We start from the raw sequence: 19,757 nt of genomic DNA, 5'->3' as shown, positions 1-19,757 counted from the left end.
CCCCCAGGCAGTGTTCAGCTGTCCACCTTCCCCTGGACAGTGGTCAGCCGTCCACCTTCCCCCCCCGGGCAGTGTTCGGCCGTCCACCTTCACCCCGGGCCGTGGTTGGCCGTCAACCTTCCCCCTGAGCAGTGGTCGGCTGTCCACCTTCCCCCGGGCAGCGGTCAGCCGTCCACCTTCCCCCCGGGCAGTGGTCCCTCCCTCATCTGCCCAGCCGTACAGAGTCCCTGTCTGCTCTGTGCTAATGACTGACTCGACCCCTTCATTTTTTTATTATAATTTTTTTTATTTAAAGAGAAAAACAAAACAAGACAAAGCAAGACAGTGAAAGGCTACAAGTAACACAGAATTTCAAGAGAAAAAATATACAGTAAGAATTCACTAGTAAATAGATTACATACTGTCATCTCAGAAACAGCTGTCCAGGTTACAAAATTAAAGCATACAAAGTGGACGTTAATACAGTGAGACTGCAGACAGTTCTGTTCAATGATCCAACAAACCTCATTAATATGGTTTTCTATCCTACACTCTTAAATACTCTTGCAGTTGTATCCTTTAGATCACTTTCTTTTCTCCCTATTTTACACTAACAATCACTCACTTTGAGTATCTGGTTGCCTTCAAAGTGGTTGCCTAGGCCCTCAAATTTGACACTATTAATCAAAACAGAATATAATAAAATCAGCCAGAACAAGATGGGGAGACCAATAGAAGGGTTCAAATCAGGTTAATAGGACAACAAAAAAGGTACTGTAATATATCCCGCTATTTTTAATTTAGTTTTCCCTTAATTAAAAGATACTAAGATAATAAATTGTAAAAAAAAGAAAAAAAGGGGGGGAGATTGAGATAAAAAGGAGCATATCAACAGCACAACACAGGTCAGAACCGAACAATGTAAGCATCATTATATCTGCCCCTCATTTCTAAGGCTACTGAGCCCACACCCCAGCTGACCCTGGAAGGCACTGCTGTACCCACGCTAGGCACCTCAGCAGTCCTGGGCGCAGAGGCACAGCCGCCACACGTGAACCTGGGGGTGCTGCAGGGCAGAGCCCACGTTAAATCCCGCCGTGTGGCAGTGATGACGCCACCCGGTGACACCTGTGCCACTCCCCTCCCCTGGGGTGCCACACGGCAGGGAAACTTAACTACTTTGCAGTGACAGGAGAATGTCCCTGCACTCCGCGGAGTATACACAGCGTCTGTGCAAATGTCAGAACAGCCGCAGCTCCTCTGTGGACACGTTACACGGCTAGACACAACCCCGTCACTCTGGGCGTTCCTGACACCAAGCTGTCCCACGTGAGAGAGGCTGCCGTCTCCACTTTGGGTACGTGGCAAGGTGACGGGGCAGGACGAGGGGTCAGCGTCAGTCCAGAAGCCCAGCAGCTGGACACGGGCGACACGGACCCAAGTCCACATGCAGAGGCAGGAGAGTCCAGGAATCCGCCTCCCAGGCAGTCCCAGCCCGCACCCGCCTGGAGCTGCTGGGCAGGACCTGGGGCCCCGCCCTGTCCCCACGCTGTGGGCACGGGCAGTCTGGGCACCCAGCACCCAGCACTGCGACTGTATCGCCTCTAAACGGGACACACAGGAAAGGAGAAAAGCCATAAATACCACCCCTAAGGCTCAAAAGATCAGCTGATACATCGTGCTTCCCAGGTTAGCTGGGATGACACAGAAACCACTGTCCCCATCTGAATGACAAACACGCCAACAAATTTACAACACAGTCCTTCAAGATTACACACACCCACTGTGTGAAGCCGGAAAAAGAGGACACAGACTGGCAGGAGTGAAATTTCCTCTGATGGAGACCAGGAGCAGAAGGGAGCAGGGCAGAGCCAGTGCCCTGATGAGTCTGACAGGGAAACTCCCTGGGCCGCTTCATAAGGTCTAGAAGTCACTCAGTTTCACCTCACAAAACACCACCGGGTTTGGACAGCGAGCATCAGAAAACAAGTTTTATTTTTATTTTTCTGAGAGTCAGTTGGGGGGAAAAAGCATTTGGAAAACTGGTGTTTTAGTAAATTCTGACTGAAAAAAAAAAAAAAAGACTTCTGCAGAGCCCCAGACTCAAGGCTTCGTCAGAAGTGAAGCCCGCCCTCCAGCGCTGCAGCCGCCTCCCTGAGTCCTGCCAACGCTGCTGGGAGGCTGCCAGTCACCCAGGAGGTGAGTCAGCCTGCCCAGCTGAGGACACACGGGACCTGGACAGTCCCGACAGTAAGCCGTGAGATGAAACAGAAATGGGGGGAATTAACGAGCGATTTTAGGACACGATGTCAGCGTTTGGGGAAAACACAGTCAGTGACACGCGTGGCATTTAAGAAACACATGCAGCAAAGCAGCTCCTCAAAAGACAATCAATGGATGATAAACAAACAGGACTCCATTTATTGGAAAGCAAAATCAAGACTGAGAACCAAGAGTGATGCCACAGGAAAAGACAAAATGAAAACGAGGGAATTCAGGGACCCTGACACATTAGCTCCCTGACAGCAGCTCACTGCAGGCGCCCACGCTGGCCTCCGGCGTTGGACCCTTGGGGTAGGCACATCGAGGCCATCGCACACCAGACCACTGCAATTCGAGGATCAGGACACTATAGAGGTAAAAAGCCCCCAGAACACCACCAAAGCACTTTAGTTGGTGGAAAGATGATCAAAAAATGTATAAAATTACTTATTTCCCACAGAAGAAGCAGCTGGTGGAAAATGAAATGTTAGAAACCGAGCAAAGTGATCATCAACAAAACTGCCATCACAAAGTCCTCTCCCTGCGGGGTTTCCACTAATCGACTGAAACTTTTCAGATGTTCATAAGGATGCCATCTGTGTAGGTGCCAGTTTCTGAGGGTGAATTCTTCTGTTCTGAAAAGGAAAATGTACACAATTATGAACACTACAGTAACAAGGTTACACTCATCTGGGCACAGTGTTAAGTGTTCTTATCAAAAAATGGGTAAGAAATCTCTGCTAGTTGTATCACCAGTTTATACTATATTAATCTTTCCCGAAGCCTAGAGAGCATATTTATAAGACAAGGCAAATTACATATAAGCAAACTGATTTTCAAGTTCAGAATAAAATAGTACCTTGTATAAAACAGTGTCCCATGTCTGCATGTGGCTGGGTGGCACACAGATCCCTGGCCGCGCGGTGCCTGGGGTTCCATCTCAGTACCACTCACAGGACAAAGGGGTGCATATAAAAAGGACATTGTCTCTGCTCATCTCAGGCAAAGCGTCTTCAATGTGAAGCCATGGTGACCCGTGATAGACACACACGACAAAAATAGATTCTAACACTCACTATTTTTAAATTATTTCTTAAATGCAGGGAGCGGCTTCGAATAGCTGCTGCCGCCCTGCCCCTCCTGCCTGAGGGCATTTTGTGTGTCAGCCTACATTTCCCATGATCCTCATGTCCGCCTACATTATCCATAATCCTCTCCTGCTTATGTCATACATCCGGATGTGATGATGACCTATCAGATAACACTCTGTGCCCTCTTCCTGCCCTTGGACCGCCCCCCACCCTATATAAGTTGTAGCCATTTTAAAAATAAACGAGACTGGATTGGAATCGCATCCTGTCTCCATCCCCGATCCCCTCTCCAGGTGAGACCCATGGATTGGTCCGCAGGCCGGATCACTTAAAGGCATTTGATGAAGGAAAACAACAATGTGATTAATAACTTGGTGAAGTCTGCATACAACAGAAGAGCAAATGTGATGAACAATTTGGACACTGCGCGTGAAGTTTCTAAAATCAGAACTATGCCGAGATCGCCATCTCCACCATACAGGACAACAGGAGCAACACAGACAAAAGACAGAAAGATTCAAATGAAAGAGGTAAAGTTCTACGCATCAGGGGCTGGGGTTTAGCTCGGCAGCTTAAGAGCTTGCCTGGGAAGCGCAAGGTGGTGAGTTCGACCTCCAGCACCAAAAAAACCAAACCCTCTAGGCATGAAAGACATAAAATTTGAAAACAGTAACATGGAGACTGCTGTGAAAGACAGATCAAACAACTCAGTGTTTATACAAGTTTTAATTCTCATGGAATCCATGGCAATGTGACAAAGCTACATGATACACACTCAGGACACAAACTGTAGACAAATGTAGTTCCCAAACTACAAACCTCAGGGTCAGTCCATCAGCAAACTATAGGGAAATCCAGACAGCTACTACTGAAGGACCAGTGTGTAGCTGATTATCAATGAACTTAGCAAAAACATTTTCTTACTAGTAGAATTAAAAGTGCAGGAAAGGCCCTAAGCCTTGGGGATACAGTGAACATTTTAGAGACAAACTACATTACACCTCATTACAAGGTTAGACTTGCTTAAAATTTTTGCAAATACTTTAAAAACTGCACAGAAGATATCAACCGGATCCTTCTCAGTCTCTGTGAATAAGCTGCTTGGTGAATGAAAGTCTCTCCTGACTGTCACAGTAAAGCAATAAAGCCTTACCAGTGGGGACCCTCCCCGAGACGGGCTCCCTGCACGGGGAGCCGCGTGAACCTGGGTACACTGGCTCATGCTCACACTGACAGCTGGCGAGCTCTGCGGCCTCTGCACAGAGACCTGTCAGTGCAGGGCAGCAGCGGACACCGAGGCCTGCCCTGGAGGGCGGTGAGCGCTGAGTGCTTAGTGCTCCTGCTGGGATCTGCAGTGAGCAGGGAGCCATTTGAGAAATGGGCCAGTTTAGCCTGGACTCCAGTTGGCTGCCAGCTTCCTCTAGCGACCGCAGCGGTCTCAGACCCTCGGGAAGTGCTGTCTGTGGCGAGCCCAGTGGTGCGACCTCAGCACAGGCCACGGAGGTGGCCACGGCCCTGCCACGGGTGCTGCGGGCTTGCCGGGAGAGCCGGGCACCATCAGGGCTGAGTGTGCCCAGGCCACCAGCCAGACGAGGGGGAACCTGGGGACGGACGCTCGCTCTCGCTGGCCCATTTTCTTTTGGTTGCTGTTTGGTGTTTTTACTTTCCTCCCCCTTCGGTGTCTGCAGGAGTGTGACGTGGCTCGCGGCCGCCTGGCTCCCTTCTGTCCTCTCTCTCACCTTCCCAGCTTTCCTCCAGCAGTTTCCCCAGGAGCTGCGAGCCCCTTTGTCCCTGCAATCTTAGTGCTAATCTCTTTTTTTCTTCCATGTCTCTCTTCTCTACTTAATGCATTTTAAATGTTAAGCCTTGTAGACTACACTGATGCAGTGCAGACATATATTGCCTGTAACTACCTGGTTTGTTTTAACATAATCACAACTCCTGTTCACATGATAAAGGCAGCAAAATTGAGGGTCAGCTCAGTTGGTTGTCTTCAGCTCAGGCTGTGATGAGGTGACTGTTGTAACTACAGCCAACACTGACATAATCGATTTAACCAGCTGTATGTCCTGTTTCTATCACTGAGGTTAAATAAGGTCACAGAAAATAGGGTGGCACAGTGCCACCTAACTAGGGGATAATCTGGACAGGCAACAACTTCTCACCTCCAAACACTGAACAGATAAAGAGACCTTCCCACTGACTCAAAACCCCAAAGCAGCTGCACTGGGAGGATAACTCAGGGAAGTAATCATCAGCTAAGTGCCCTAAATACTAGCAATAGAGCAACCCACACTGGCAGCTTACAAGATCACACTCAAAAAAGAGAGACAATGAAATGAGAAGACACGTAAGCACAGTGCAACCCCAGACATCCAGTGCACCCAGGCAAGGCCACGGGGCGGGGGACAGGCTGGGGGCGCCGTGACGTCTCTCTGAAGCGGTGACCACCAGGAAGTCAATGAGTCTCTAAAAAATGAAATCGGAAATAATCTCTCGGATAACTACAGAGATTATCAGTATACACACCGCGCTTACTCATGCTATAGTGGACACAGACAAAACAAAAATCAAAAGACCAACAGACAGACTGAAGAAAATTACAGAAGCTCAGCATAGGAAGAAATGGGATCCATAAAACAGACTCAAGCAGACAACCAGGAGAGTAAGAACTCCACAGAAAATATTCACAAGACTACGTCAGAGTGAGGATCTCAGATACTGAAGACAGGATTGTAGTTAGCATCCAGGAAAAGAAAGATTTTCCAAACAGCAAGGGACCACGAAAATCAATCCAGCAGCTGCTGGTTGGGATAAAGAATAACTTAAGATGAACTGGAGTCAACGAACAAGCAGGAGACACCACAAATTCACATTTAAAAAATGTTCAGACATCAAAACAGAAAACTTCCCTGGTAGAGAAAAAGAATTTGACATACTGATAACCGAGGCACACAGAATTCCAACTAGCAACGATCAGTGAAGATCTACAGCCAGGCATATCACAGTCAAGATGCCAGAAAGTCAACACAAGGATAGGACTGTAAAAGCTGTTATAGAAAAGAAACAAATCACTCACAAACGAAAGCCCATCAGAATTACAGCTGACCAACTCTCAAGTCAGAGAGAGTTTGGAGAAAAGTATGGCAAATTCTAAATGAAAATCAATTTCAACCCAGATTGATGTACCCCACAAAATGCCCGTTCAGAATTCATGAAGAAATAAGACACTTCATGGCAAAGAGCAACTGAGGAAATTGATGTCCAGCAGAGAAGTACTCCAAAATACTCTGAAGGACATTCTAGAAAGAAATAATAGATTACCATTCCATAAACTCCAACAGAAGGAACCCACCGGGGGAGGCTACAACTGGAGGGAGGGGAAGGACGGTGTTAGCAAACAGGAAAATAACACGACAAGAAAAAGCCACACATTTGTTACAACCATCAATGTCTCAATTCACCAGGCAAAAGACACAGACTGGCAGAATCAAGAATCAAGGTCCAGGGCTGGGGATTTAGCTCAGCGGCATAAGCGCCTGCCTTGTAAGCATGTGGTCCAGAGTCGATCTCGGTACAGATAAAAAAAAAAAAAAAAAAAGAATCAAGGTCCAACTACTCAGCTATAAAGAAGGATCACATTGAGATATTTACTAATAAATGGGTGCAACTTGAGACCATACTCATAGCGAAATAAATCAAACTCACATGCATATACCATATAGTCTCCCTAGTGTAAGAAATAGTAAGAATACATAAGAGTATAGGGTAATCATGATTCCCCATTACATTGTTTTGAAGCCTTATAATGATCGCAGTTGGAATGTGTTTGTCCTGGTTTTTTGATTTTATTATCTGTGATGGTATGAACAGCTAATTTGAGGGAAACAAGTCATTAAAATAGCCAGTACTGATAAAATATCATCTTACTCTGAAGTCCTACCATGCTCTTGCTCTTCTGTTCCCATTGGCACGATCATGTTGTACCTTATTGGATTGTATTACGTGTGAAAGTATAAACCAATGTTCTATGAAAAATGAGATAATATAGTAGCCATTGTTTATTCTGTTATTTGGTTCTGAATGCCCTGTAATACTCTCATTCTCTTGAATGTGCTTTTATACTATTTTGTTATGTTTGATACTATTGTATATGAAGTTATACTCAACTATTTCAAAGAAAGAGACATCGTGGTAGTTACTATTAATTACATGTTGTCTTCTGGTGAAATTCTGGGTTGCTTACATTGTTCTGTTCTGATCTGCTGTGTTATGTCCTGTTTTGTCTTAATCTCTCTAAAATAAAAAAAAAAAAAAGAAACAAGGTCCAACAATGTGTTGCATATAAGAAACACAACTCATAGAGAGATTCACAGACTAAAAGTCAAAGCACGGGAAACAATACTCCATCTGACAGGAACTCAGAGAAGCAGCAGGGGAGCGATTTTATTGGGAGACAAAGTGAATTTCAAGCCAGGACTGACTGACATAGAGAAGGTCCTCATGAGGAGAACAATCCAAGAGGAAGACGTAAGATTCATAAAAAAATATGCAACCAACACCAGCACACCCAATTCTATAACCAATATGAAAACTCAAGTAAGCCCTAAGGCAATTGTATTGGGCGGTCTCAATACCCCTCTACCACAGAAAGGCAGATCAACTAGACAAAAAAATCAATGAAATATTACAAAAAATCAAACTTTTGAACATGTGGACTCGGCAGATGCCTGCAGTGTGCCCCCCACAACATCAGCATACACAGCTTTGTCAGCCGCACACGGACCACAGACTGGCTCGCAGGACGTGCTTCAGTAACTGCGGGGAACTGAAATCATCCCCTCCATAGTAAAAGACCACAGCAAAATGAAACTGGAAATCCATGACAAAGGACACCACAGGAACTTTATAAACACATGGAAATTAAACAGCAACCTGCTGAACAACCTGATGGGTCAAAGATGTAATTAATGAAGAAATTCAGACAGTTTTTACAGTTGAAAGATAATGACAATGCAAATACCAGAAGTTGTAGGACACGATGAAGGAAGCCTTAACAGGGAAATTCACAGCAGTGAACACCCCTGTCAGGAAAACAGAGTAAGCACAAATAAAAACTTAACGTTAAAGGTAAAACTTTGAGAAAAACAAGAGCAGGCTAACACAAAAGTTGGTACAAGGGAGGACATTTTGAAGATCAAAGCAGAGGTTAACACACTGGGAACTAAAACATAATACAAAGGATCAATGAATCCACAAGTTGACTCTTTGAAACATTAAATAAAATTGAAAATGGAAAACACAGAGGAAATGGACAGATTCCTACACACACATGCGTTATGAAAGTTGAATCACGATATGAATATCCTAAATAACTTAGTATCAATGAATGATACTGAAGATGTACTTAAAACCCACCAACAAAGAAAAGCCCAGGCCCTCACAGATTCACTGGTTAATTCTGCAAGGAGTTAAGTGAAGCCCCAACACCACTATTTCTCCAACTTTTTAATGACACTTAAAGGGAAGCAGTATTTCCAAACTCATTCCTGGAAGCAAGCATTACCTTGATACCAAAACCAGAGAAAGACCCAACTAAGGAAAAGAATCATAGGCCAGGCTGGAACTTAGGGCGCTGCAAACCAAGCAAGCAGCTCGCCTCCCTGCTAAGGGGCAGTGAGCCTACCTGTGCACGGGCTGAGAATCAAGCATCCCAGCTCCCCTGCCCTAGCAGATGGGAGCCAGCGACCTGAGCATCTCTGGGAGGCTGACCATATGCAGTATAGCAAATAAGGGGGACTTCCTTCTACCATCTCTTTGAAGGCAAATATTTTTACCACTGTTTTGCTTTATTCTGATTAATGTTATTGCTCTACTCAGTATTGTTTTGATAAGTTCTACAATGTTCTGTATTTCATTTTATTTTGCTAAACCTCATTGAAAGAACAACTATTGTGAAGATAACGAGATATACTGTAACACCTATTACTGTTATCCCGGTAACCTGCTGTGAAGTTCTGTACCAATTTCATTACACGGTCTAAATGGGCTTTGTTTTGTCTTGTTCTATAGCATTTTATTACCTTCAAAATAATAAAAAAATTTTAAAAAAAGATTTACAGCCCAATGTCTCTAGTGAACATTGATGCAAAAATCCTCAATAACATACTGGCAAACAGCATGTAGCAAATGGTAAAGAATATTGTACAATATCACTAACTGGATTCATCCCAGAGAGGCAGGCATGGTTCAACGTATGTAAATCTATAAATGTAATGTATCCAATAAACTGAGCTAGGGATAAAAATCATATGATCATGTCAATAGATGCAGAAAAAGCTTTTGACAAAGTCCAGCAACCACTCATGAAATAAACTCTACAGAAAATTAGAATAGATGGTCTTTATTTCAAACTGACAAAACCCATATATGACAAACCAACAGTCAATTTCATACTAAACGGAGAAAATCTAAAAGCTTTCTCTCTAAAATCAGAAACAAGACAAGGACGCTATCTCCACTCGTAATTCAACATCGTCCTGGAAACTTTAGCTGGGGCAAGTGCACAAAAGAAAGAAATGAAACGATTAAGATATGAAAAGAAGAAGTTAAACTATTGTTATCTGCAGATGACATGGTAATCTACTTAGAAGACCCAAAAACCTCCACCAAAGACTAGCAGGCTTACTAAGCAAATTGAGTAACAAAGCTGGTTCCAAAATCAACACTTAAAAATCAACAGCCTTCCTATACATGAATAACAAACTCACTGAGAATTCAGGGAAACAATACCTTTTACCAAAGCATCCGAAAGAATGAAATGCCTAGGACTCGGTCTAACAATGGAGGTCAAAGGAAAACACTTCAAACTACATTACTCTGGAAAGACGGAAGAGGATATTACAAAATGGAGAGAGAACACATGCTCTTGGGTAGAAAAGAAGCAATATAGTGAAAATGGCCACACTTCCAAAACGTTATACAAACTGAATGCAACCCCAAATCAAAATTCCATATCATATGTCACAGAATTAGAGAAAATAATCCTAAAATTCATCTGGAACCAAAAGAGACCTGGAATAGCAAAGGCGATCCTGGACCACAAACACAAGACAGCGGCATCCTGATCCCTGGCTGAAAATTATACTATAAAACCACTGTGATAAAAACAGTGTTGTACCTGCAAAAACAGACCCAAAGATCAATGCAACAGATTAGAGGATGCAGAAACAACGCCAGACACACAAAGCCCTCATCTTTGATAAAGGTGTCAAACACATTCACTGGCACAAAGATAATCTCTATAATAAACAGTGCTGTAAAAATTAGCTCTACACATGGCAAAGACTGAAACCTGATCCGTATCTTCACCATGTACTAAGCTAAAATCAGACTGGATCAAAGATTTTAATACTGAAAGAGAAACAGTAAATCTGCTGGGAGATGGAGTAGATGAAACTCTTGAAGACACTGGTGTGGGCAAAGACTTTAGGAACAAAACCCCAAGTGCACAAGAAAATTGCAAACAACCAACAACTGGTACGTCTTCCTATTGAGAAGCTTCTGAATACCGAGAGAAATCATGAAGAGTAAAGAGACAATCTACAACATGACAGAAAATGTTTGCTAACTGTTCCTCAGACAAAGGATTACTATCGAGAATACATAAAAAATTCAATAAAACAATCCTTTTACCAGGCGTGGTGGCTCACCCCTGTAACTCCAGCACTCGGGAGGATCATTTTTGGCCTGGGCTACGAAGTGAGCTCAAGGCCAGCCTGAACTGCATTAGAGAAACCCTGTCTCAAAAAGACAAAAGGAAAAAAAAAAAAAAAAAACCACAAAAACCCCCACAATCCTTCCATATTTAAAGACCAATCCTAAAATGGGCATCTGGGATGAATAAACACTTCTCAGATAAAGCAATACAAATGGCAAATAAGTACGTGAAAAAATGTTCGACATCACACATTCTTTAAGAACTGCAAATTAAAACAACACAGATTGTACCTCACCCCAGAAAGAATGACTGTTATCAAGAAATCAAGCAACAACAAACGCTAAGGGGCTGTGGTGAACAAGAGCCCTCTGCACTGCCAGTGGGAGTGCAGAGCAGCGCCTCTACTGTGGAGGGCAGCGTGGAGACTTCTCAGAATTGGACCACAGGTCCTTTCCACGCAGCTATTCCGCTTCTGGGTGTATTCCTGAGAATTAGGAACATACCACGGTGACACATGTGCACCCAAATTGTAGCAACACATTTTATAACAGCCAGATGCTAGAAATAATCTCAATGTCCATTGACCTAGGAATGCATATGAAAGATGCAACATTTTAATACAATGTCACACCACTCAACCATAAAGAAGGATAAACTGGGAACATATAGGTAAATGAATGCAAATGAAGACCATAATCATTAGTGAAACAAATCAGACACATGTGTAAACACTGTGTGTTCTGAAGAAAAACATGCATATATGTATGTATACGTATGTGTATATAGAAAGTTAAAGTTATACTAGTGATTTCTGAGTTGACTGGAAAGAAAGATTTGTGCTGGTTTTGTTCAGACAACTGAATGCAGATCTCTCGAGCTCTGGATGAATGATTTGGGGGTAACAACGTGCACTGTAGGCACCATTGTTTCCCTGAGGGACGCATTTTGAAATTTTGTTTTACTTTTATTTTTCCTATGTTTTTCTCCTTGAAATAAAATCAAATAAGAGAAAAAGAAAACAGTAACAGTGAGGATATCTTCAACTATAAAAATTCAAAGCCACAAATGATACGGAAGTGTATTAGGATTGCTGCTCAGAAAACACAGTACTACATAAAATTAACATGCAGATGGAAAATTTATGAGAAGGCATGTAACAAAATACCTCTACAAATGACAATAACAGATTTTATCAACAATTCCTTATCACAAATAGGAAAATATAATTAAATAGGATACTTAATACCAGGCTTACACACAAAATGAAAAAAGAATGCACACCAATGGAGGCAAAAAACCCTGAAAAATTATAAAGACATGAGTTAATTCTCTGTGGAACTCCAAGAAACTCATCAAATTAGAAAAACCTGGTGCTGCTTGGCTCTGAGGAACAGGCATGGCAGCCCACAGGCGGAAGCGTGCATGGGTACGTTAAGATGGTAACTGGATACCTTTGCTGTTCTGAACGAATTCTCTGGTGTTACAAACAGGAGAAAAGAAATTAGAGTTTGAAAAGTTTCTTGGCCTGGTGAAATTTCCTCCAGCAGAGAGCACGCAGCTATGCACCTCCCACTGTAACACTGATGCACACCGCCATCCCGCCATTGGTGGAGTGGATCTCATGATCCAAAGTGATTGGCTACACTAACAAGGTCTCGGTCTCTAGGGAGAGTACATTTTGTGACCTGGAAAATCCTTTGCTGCCAAGTTTTATTTCAGATCAACAGATAGGTTCCCTTAGTCTCAAGCTTTTCAAAGACTGTCAAACAAGCACATGCACATTTTACAATAAAATGCTATTTGAAAAATAAGGATGCTGACAAAACAGTCCTTTGAATTATCTCCTCTGACAGAAAAGACCATCTGTTTCCACACTGGCAATACAACAACATCCCCACCAATTTCCTCAGTGTTTTCAACTCTCTGGAAGGCCTCCTTTGAATAGCCAGATTGTGAGGAACACTTGGTTTAGCTACCTTATGAATAAGGCACCTAGCTCTGGGAAATGTCTGAGGTAGAGCTGTGTAATCAGCCATGCTGATGAGAATTACAATAAAAGGTAGTGCACTATAGGCAGCAGACCAAGATGAACTTCCTCAGGAAACAGGAAATGCAGCCTTCCATACTGCAAGGGGTTGTAGCTGCTCCCTATCAAGCTCCCCAAACTCAGGAACTTCAAGTACCACATAACCACATTCTCTCGGAATTGCAGCTTCCTTTAAACTTTACATGGTAAGGAAATGAGTCGGACAACCTGAGTTTCAAAAGGTCACTTTACATACCCAGAGCCACCTGCGAGGTGGACATTGAATAAGCGAGCAATTACTGTGCTCTGCTAATGTCTAACTAGCTCTAGATTAAGCAGCCACCTGCTCACCCACCCAGGAGCTAATTTTCCTATTTCCAATGCAAGCTCACTTATAGGGACAGCTGATACCCATCAGGAGGACTAGCTAAGGAAATGGTCCCTCTACAAAGTGGGGGAGAGATGCCCTCCGTGTCCAGGCAGAGTCCCGGGACCACCTTGCAGTGTGATGCTTGTGTCTGGGTAGCTACAGCCTGCTCTTGTAAGCTACCCCTGAACAAGGGCACTTCCCCAAAACAAGGTGCTAAACTAGCTGCTGGAAACTGGCCTACATCCCACCCAACCCAGCGCCCTAGCGACAAGTCCAGTAACTAATCATGCAGTGACCACTGAACGTGATGGTGTCTCCACTCCATAAAACAGGACTGTAGCCCAGATTTGTCGGTGCGTCAGCACACCACTCTCCTGAGGTGAATGTGCAGCGATTCTTGCAGTAGCTGTAATACAGGTTTGCCTGGCTCTAGTGTTGCCTGACTCTTCTGTCACAGTCAGGCAGAGCAATGGGAGGTAACGCTAATAGCCTCCTTTGGGTTGGAGACCTCAAGTGGAATGCCCTGGAACACTGAACTGTTTTTTTTTTGTTTGTTTGTTTTATCATTTTGAGAAGGGTCTGGCATAGATAACCAAGGCGATAACTTCAGGGGTGGATGAGAGTGCAAGGCAGTAGTTCACTGCTGCTCGGGAACTCTCCTCCTGAATGCTGTCGTCTGCAGTGTTAGCCTTTCTTGGACTCTGCTTGCCCTTATCAACATCTACTACGAGGTGGTCATGTGGAGAAACACTGGAAACTCAGGACTTCGCTGTGAATAGAAAAAGGCACAGGTCTGAGGAGAGGACGTGGGGTCTGAGACCCTGCCTTGCGGCCATTTATAACCGTCACATCCCCAGCTCTGCTACTGAGAGCACCGAGACCAGGGACCCAGCGCCCGCAGCCGCACCAGCTCCAGGCCGCCCTGAACCAGGGCCGCCCCGAGCCCCGCTCTCCCCACACCGCTGAGGCGCTGCCGGGCCACACCGGACGGCACTGTGGGCCGGCAGTGTCACGGTGGGGACGGGCTCACGGGACACGGCGGTGACCCGGACCCCGCCGAGGGAAAAGTGGCAAAAGCCCCAGAGCCCTGAGGACCTCGGGGTCCGGAGCTCGGCGGGAGGCTGCGGCTCCCAGAGCCGGTTCCGGCCGCCTCCTCTCAGACCTCAGCCCGACCCCATCCCTTCCCCGGCTTCCGTCCCGCACCATCACCACTGCGCGGCTTCCCGGTGTCCCCGAGTCCTTCCCACGCGGCCAGCAGCTGACATAAGCCCCAGCAGGCGTGCTACCAACTCAAGTTATTTCTAACGGGCGCCCGCGCAAGCAGCCATGACACCGGAAGTTCCCGCCCACCTCGGCTCACCTGATTGGACAGTTCATACAACCCGCTTCTAAGATGCTGATTGGCTCCTGCTCCAGGGCTCTTCCTCAGTGCAGTGACAGGGAAGTGAACTGTGGGCGTTGCTAGAGATCTAACGCTAAGATCGTCACAAGTGAGCGTCTGGAGGAGGCTGTTTTCCAGTGTACCTCACCACACAAAACAACTGAAGGGCAATGATGGCTGTTCTAAACGACAAGAGGGAAAAATGAGACTGACAACCTGATTCAAGTAGTCACTGCAGATCGTCCACTCACCTTACTGAAACCCTTGCTAGCAGGCATCCTTATAAACTCCCAAATCTCACTTTTATGGAAACTGAGCTGTGCTGTGCTCCAGACTAGAGCCTCCTTACCTATTCTTTTTTAGTAAAGTTTCTCTTACTTCATTTACTTTGATTTTTTTACAGTTTATGATAGACGTGAATGAAAAATTATGTTTTGGAAAAAATTACAGTTTGTGAAAAATTACAGTTAATTAGAAAAAATCAATTCCATTAAAGCAGTTTACTGCTTGCTTTTCTGGAGCGACCCATCTTTTCTTAATGACTTGGTGTCCTCTTCCTGAAATGGGGTCTCTTGTGTACTCGGAAGGGTCCATGGTCAGTGTCCTATCAAAAACTCAGTCCCCTGATGGAAGAGAACATCATGAGAGCACGACAGGATGGGACCTAATGGTACTGAGGGAGACCTGGCCGTATCACAGCTCATCATTTGAAAAGGTGGCGGCAGGCTTCATGCGAAGAGACAGAGAGGAGTACAGGGAGTAAAGGAGGTGAAATATATCAAAGTCCGCATCAGTAAACAAAGATAGTCTTCAATGTGCACTTGAAATCAGTAAAGAATGACCTGTTGTTATTTGGAATGAGTTGTAAATGTTTTTTTTCCCTATCAAATTGAAAGAGGAGACCCGGTGTGATGATGAATGCCTGAAATCCCAGCACTTGGGAGGGTCAGAAGTATTTCTTTGAATTCAAGGCCAATTTGAGTTATACAGTGAATTTAATACTAGCATGCACTGCATTAAAAAAAAACCCTGCCTCAAGAAAACAAAAAGTAGCCAAAAAAAAAAAAAAAAAACCCAGAAAAATGGTAACATCTCTGACTCTGGGCTGTATTTTTCTTTCAGCCTTTTTGTTTCTTTCTTTCCTCACTCTTTTCACATACATGTAGGAATAAGGATGTCACAGACTCATGATGCATTGATGCTCAGGTAATGTCAAGTTCCTAGTAAGACAGTCTTTGCTCAGAGATCTACTTTGCCTTTCATTAACAGGACCACTCCAGCCGCCCTCATCACTATTAGCATCTACACCTTTAGCTATGCTTGTGCTTTCATATTCAATCAGACTCTGTGTGTCTACTTACATATAGGAACAATTATAGAAGCCGGCCCGACAGCACGTTTCTAATCTAAGCATTCCAGAGGCTGAGGCAAGAGGATTGTTTCAAGTTCAAGATGGCCTGGGCTACAATGTGAACTCACGGTCACCTTTTTGGTATCAGAGATACCACTCGCGACTTTATGTTTACCCTTCAGGTGCTTATGCTGGTGAGCTAAATCCCCAGCCCTACAATTGAATTATTCATGGCAAAAACACTGACAGCAATTCCAGTAGACATTCCTCACTGAGCTGTTTTCCCACAACTAGGTTGTTCATTGGATTGGTTGCTAAGTAAGGAATTGTGTGTGGCATGCACATTTCCATATTCAGAACAAAGAAATGGTCAGAGAAACTCCAAGTAGATGACCTTGATTTATTTACACACTTTCCACATGCAGTACTGTAAGGTAAATGTGAACATTAAGCTGTATACAGTACAATCACAAGTCACACGACCATATAACCAAGGCGTACAGAGCTCTGCTGAAGACACCTGTAAGTCCCAGAGATGGGTCATAGTCTGAACATCTCACCTCAGTCACAGGCTCAACCAACCCTCGTATAGATAGATCACCAAATGTGAGCCCTATGTACTAGACACTTAAGTGGGTTGTTAGGTATCTGAAGAGAAATGGGTTATTTATGGACTATCAAACAAATTGTCAATGACATTAATCACAAAGTGGAACACAGAAATTATTGCAGAACACTGTCAAATGCAATAAACAAAGAAGCAGACTGATCATACCACCAGAAGTTCACTAGTGACACTATGCACATGTGCACACAGCACAAGGGGGAGGCTCTATATTCCTAGTGTGTCCTTGGCAAAATGTATAACCCTATGGTAATAAGGGAAGGCTGCACAGACCAAGAGGGATACTCTATCAAAGGGAATGAAATATCAAAGAGAAGACCAAAACTACTGAGACGAAAGACGTAGACTAACGGACTTGCCGGAAGATGGCACAGCAGAAAGCAGCATCCTCTCAATCATCGTCCAGAGGCGGAAATACAGCATCTCGAGGAAGACAAGCAGGAAGGGAGTGTGTCCCCTGGTCCCAGGGATTCTCCCTAACTGTGAATTGAAGCCCACAGAGTTAAAAGAAAAGCTTCAATGAAGAAGGTGGCAGCTGGTGGCACCTTCACCCAGAGCTGGACACTGCTCTGAAGGAGGTGCTGGAACCTGGGGACACACAGTCACATGACGGTGGCAGCTGGTGGCCCCCAAAAGTGGAGTGGGGTGGAGGGCCTGGAGGACTGCACTGGCTGGCAGTGAGTGCAGAGGACTCGGTCCCCTGCAGGAGCAAACTACTGGTCGGGAGCCATTTTGGACCAGGCCCAGATAAGCCCAGAACCAGAACTGCGGCCGCCTTCTCCCAGCAGCTCCTAGCTGGGCGCCAGAGCTGTGGAAACTGCTTGGACTGCAGAAGCTGAATGCGTCTGGCCCCAGGCAGGCCTGCTGAGGTTGTGTGCTCCTCCTCCACGAGGCCATGGCTGCCCTGCTGGGCTACAGCCTCAGGATTCGAATGCTGGCTCCACAGGCTATCTGCTGGAGTGGACCCCTCCTTTCTCTTAGAGGTGGACCCCTCCTTTCTCTTTCCTTTTCTTGTTTGTTTTATTTTGTTTGTTTTTCATTGTTTAAAATCAGTGTGAGTGTGGTTTCTAACCTCTTTGTGAGTGGGGTTCTCTTCTGTTACACCTTTTATCTCACCCTCCTCTCTTTTCCTGCAGTCTTCTGCACCACTTTCCCAAGTTGGCAGGATCCATCTTTGTTCTACCTTACTTGGAATCTCTTTCTCTTTTTGCAGTTCTCTATTTTCTTCTTACTCTATTTTAAATTTTAACCCTGAGGGCAAAATTGACACATTATGGACTTATATATTGCATGTAATTATCAAGTCTGTTCCACATCTTGTTATCTAATCACAAATCTAGTTCATATACTTTACAGCTGCAAATTAAGGGTTATATCAGTTTGCTCTTTTATGGGCTGTGTTTCAAAATATTGGTACCACCACAGCCAAAATCTACACAATCGTTCCACAGAGCTGCTGGCCCTGATAATCCATGACTGAAATTAACCAAGGTGACAGAAAATCCTATGGCACAGTGCCAAAGAACCAGAGACTAGGCCACAGGACCAACAGTTTTTCATCTCCAACAAACAGACGAAGGAAGATCTTCCAAAAGACTCAAAACTCAAAAACCAGCTACACCTGGCAGATACTTCAGAGAAGTAGTCATCAGGTGATCTAAGTGTCCAAAATATCACCAATAAAGCAACCCACTATAGGCAACTTGCAAGCATCATCCCAGAAATTAAACTACAAAAAAAAAATTAGGAGACATTTAAACAAGAAGCAACACCAGACACCCGGTTCATCAAAGGCAAACCCAGGAGCAACGAGGTGGGACAGTCCCACAGCCCCCATCTGGTCTCTCTAAAGAATCAACAAAGCAATTGAATGAAGCTCTGGAAAAGATGAAATCAGAAACTATCTCTCAAATAACTACAGAGATTACCAAAATACACATCATGCTTAGCAATGTTAAAGCAGACACAGACCAAAAAAAAATAGATGAGCTCAAGCAAATTACACAAGTGCAGCATAGGAAAGAAACAGAATCCATAAGGCACATTTAAGCAGATATCCAGGACAGTAAGTAATCCATTGAAAGTATTCAGATTAGGTTAGTGTGAGGACAGGATCTCAGATATTGAAGACAAGCTTGCAGTTAGCGACCAGGAAAAGAAAGACTTTTCAAAACTAGCAAGGGAACATGAGAAATCAATTGAGAAGCTGCTAGATGAGACAAAGAAGACTAACTTAAGATTAATTGGAGTCAATGAACAAGCAGGAGATAATGACATTAAAAAGAATATCTTGGAGTGATGTACTCCAAATTCTGAAGGAAACATCTTTCAATCCAGATGGATGTATCCCATAAAACTGCCTTTCAAAACTGATAGAGAAATAAGATGCTTCCATGACAAAGAACATCTTAGGAAATTTATGATCACCAAACAGCAATATAAACTGTTCTGAAAGACATTCTAGAAAGAGGTAGTAAGTACTACAGCTCCATGAACCACAACAGAATGAATCCAGCAGGAAAGAGTAATAATTACGGGGAAAGAAACAAAAAAAAAAGGACATCAACCTACAATAGGAAAATAATACGACAAGGATAAATCAGTACATACCAGTTTTAACCAATAAAGTTAATGGTCTCAACTCACCAGTCGAGAGACATGGACTGGCAGGATGGATCAAGAAGCAAGATCCAACAATATGCTGCACACAAGAAACACATTTAATCCAAAAGGCAATTCGTAGACTGAAAGACAAAGGATGGAAAACAATATTCTATGCAAAAGGGACCCAGAAAAAAGCAGGGGTAGCTATTCTATTTGGGGACAAAGTGAATTTCAAACCAAGACTGAATAAGAGAGATAAAGAAGGTCACTACATCCTCACAATAAACCCTAATCCTAATCCTAACCCAAACAGTCCAAGAGGAGGAAATAACAATCATAAATATATAT

The 19,757-nt window shown here is 44.1% G+C and overlaps 1 protein-coding gene across 5 annotated transcripts in view; it reads right to left on the bottom strand.

The window, feature by feature from the left end:
- Positions 1-261: 261 nt before the first annotated feature.
- Positions 262-19,757, bottom strand: part of LOC106025945 (zinc finger protein 14-like) — a 431,103-nt gene continuing 411,607 nt past the window's right edge. For 3 of the 5 annotated variants that reach the window (XM_063243072.1, XM_063243070.1, XM_063243068.1), the window contains exon 2: positions 262-2,876. In XM_063243072.1, coding sequence (XP_063099142.1) covers positions 886-1,617 — 732 coding nt within the window. In that variant the 5' untranslated portion in view covers positions 1,618-2,876 and the 3' untranslated portion in view covers positions 262-885. Of the gene's footprint in view, positions 2,877-14,651; positions 14,788-19,757 lie in introns of those variants that run through there. The other 2 variants (XM_063243067.1, XM_063243071.1) reach the window with 2 other exon arrangements.

This window comes from Cavia porcellus, unplaced genomic scaffold, assembly GCF_034190915.1.
Source record: "Cavia porcellus strain 051 isolate PalLab524CR breed Dunkin Hartley unplaced genomic scaffold, mCavPor4.1 scaffold_33, whole genome shotgun sequence".
Classification (NCBI taxonomy): Eukaryota; Metazoa; Chordata; class Mammalia; order Rodentia; family Caviidae; genus Cavia; species Cavia porcellus.
This window is presented reverse-complemented; position numbering and strand designations above follow the sequence as displayed.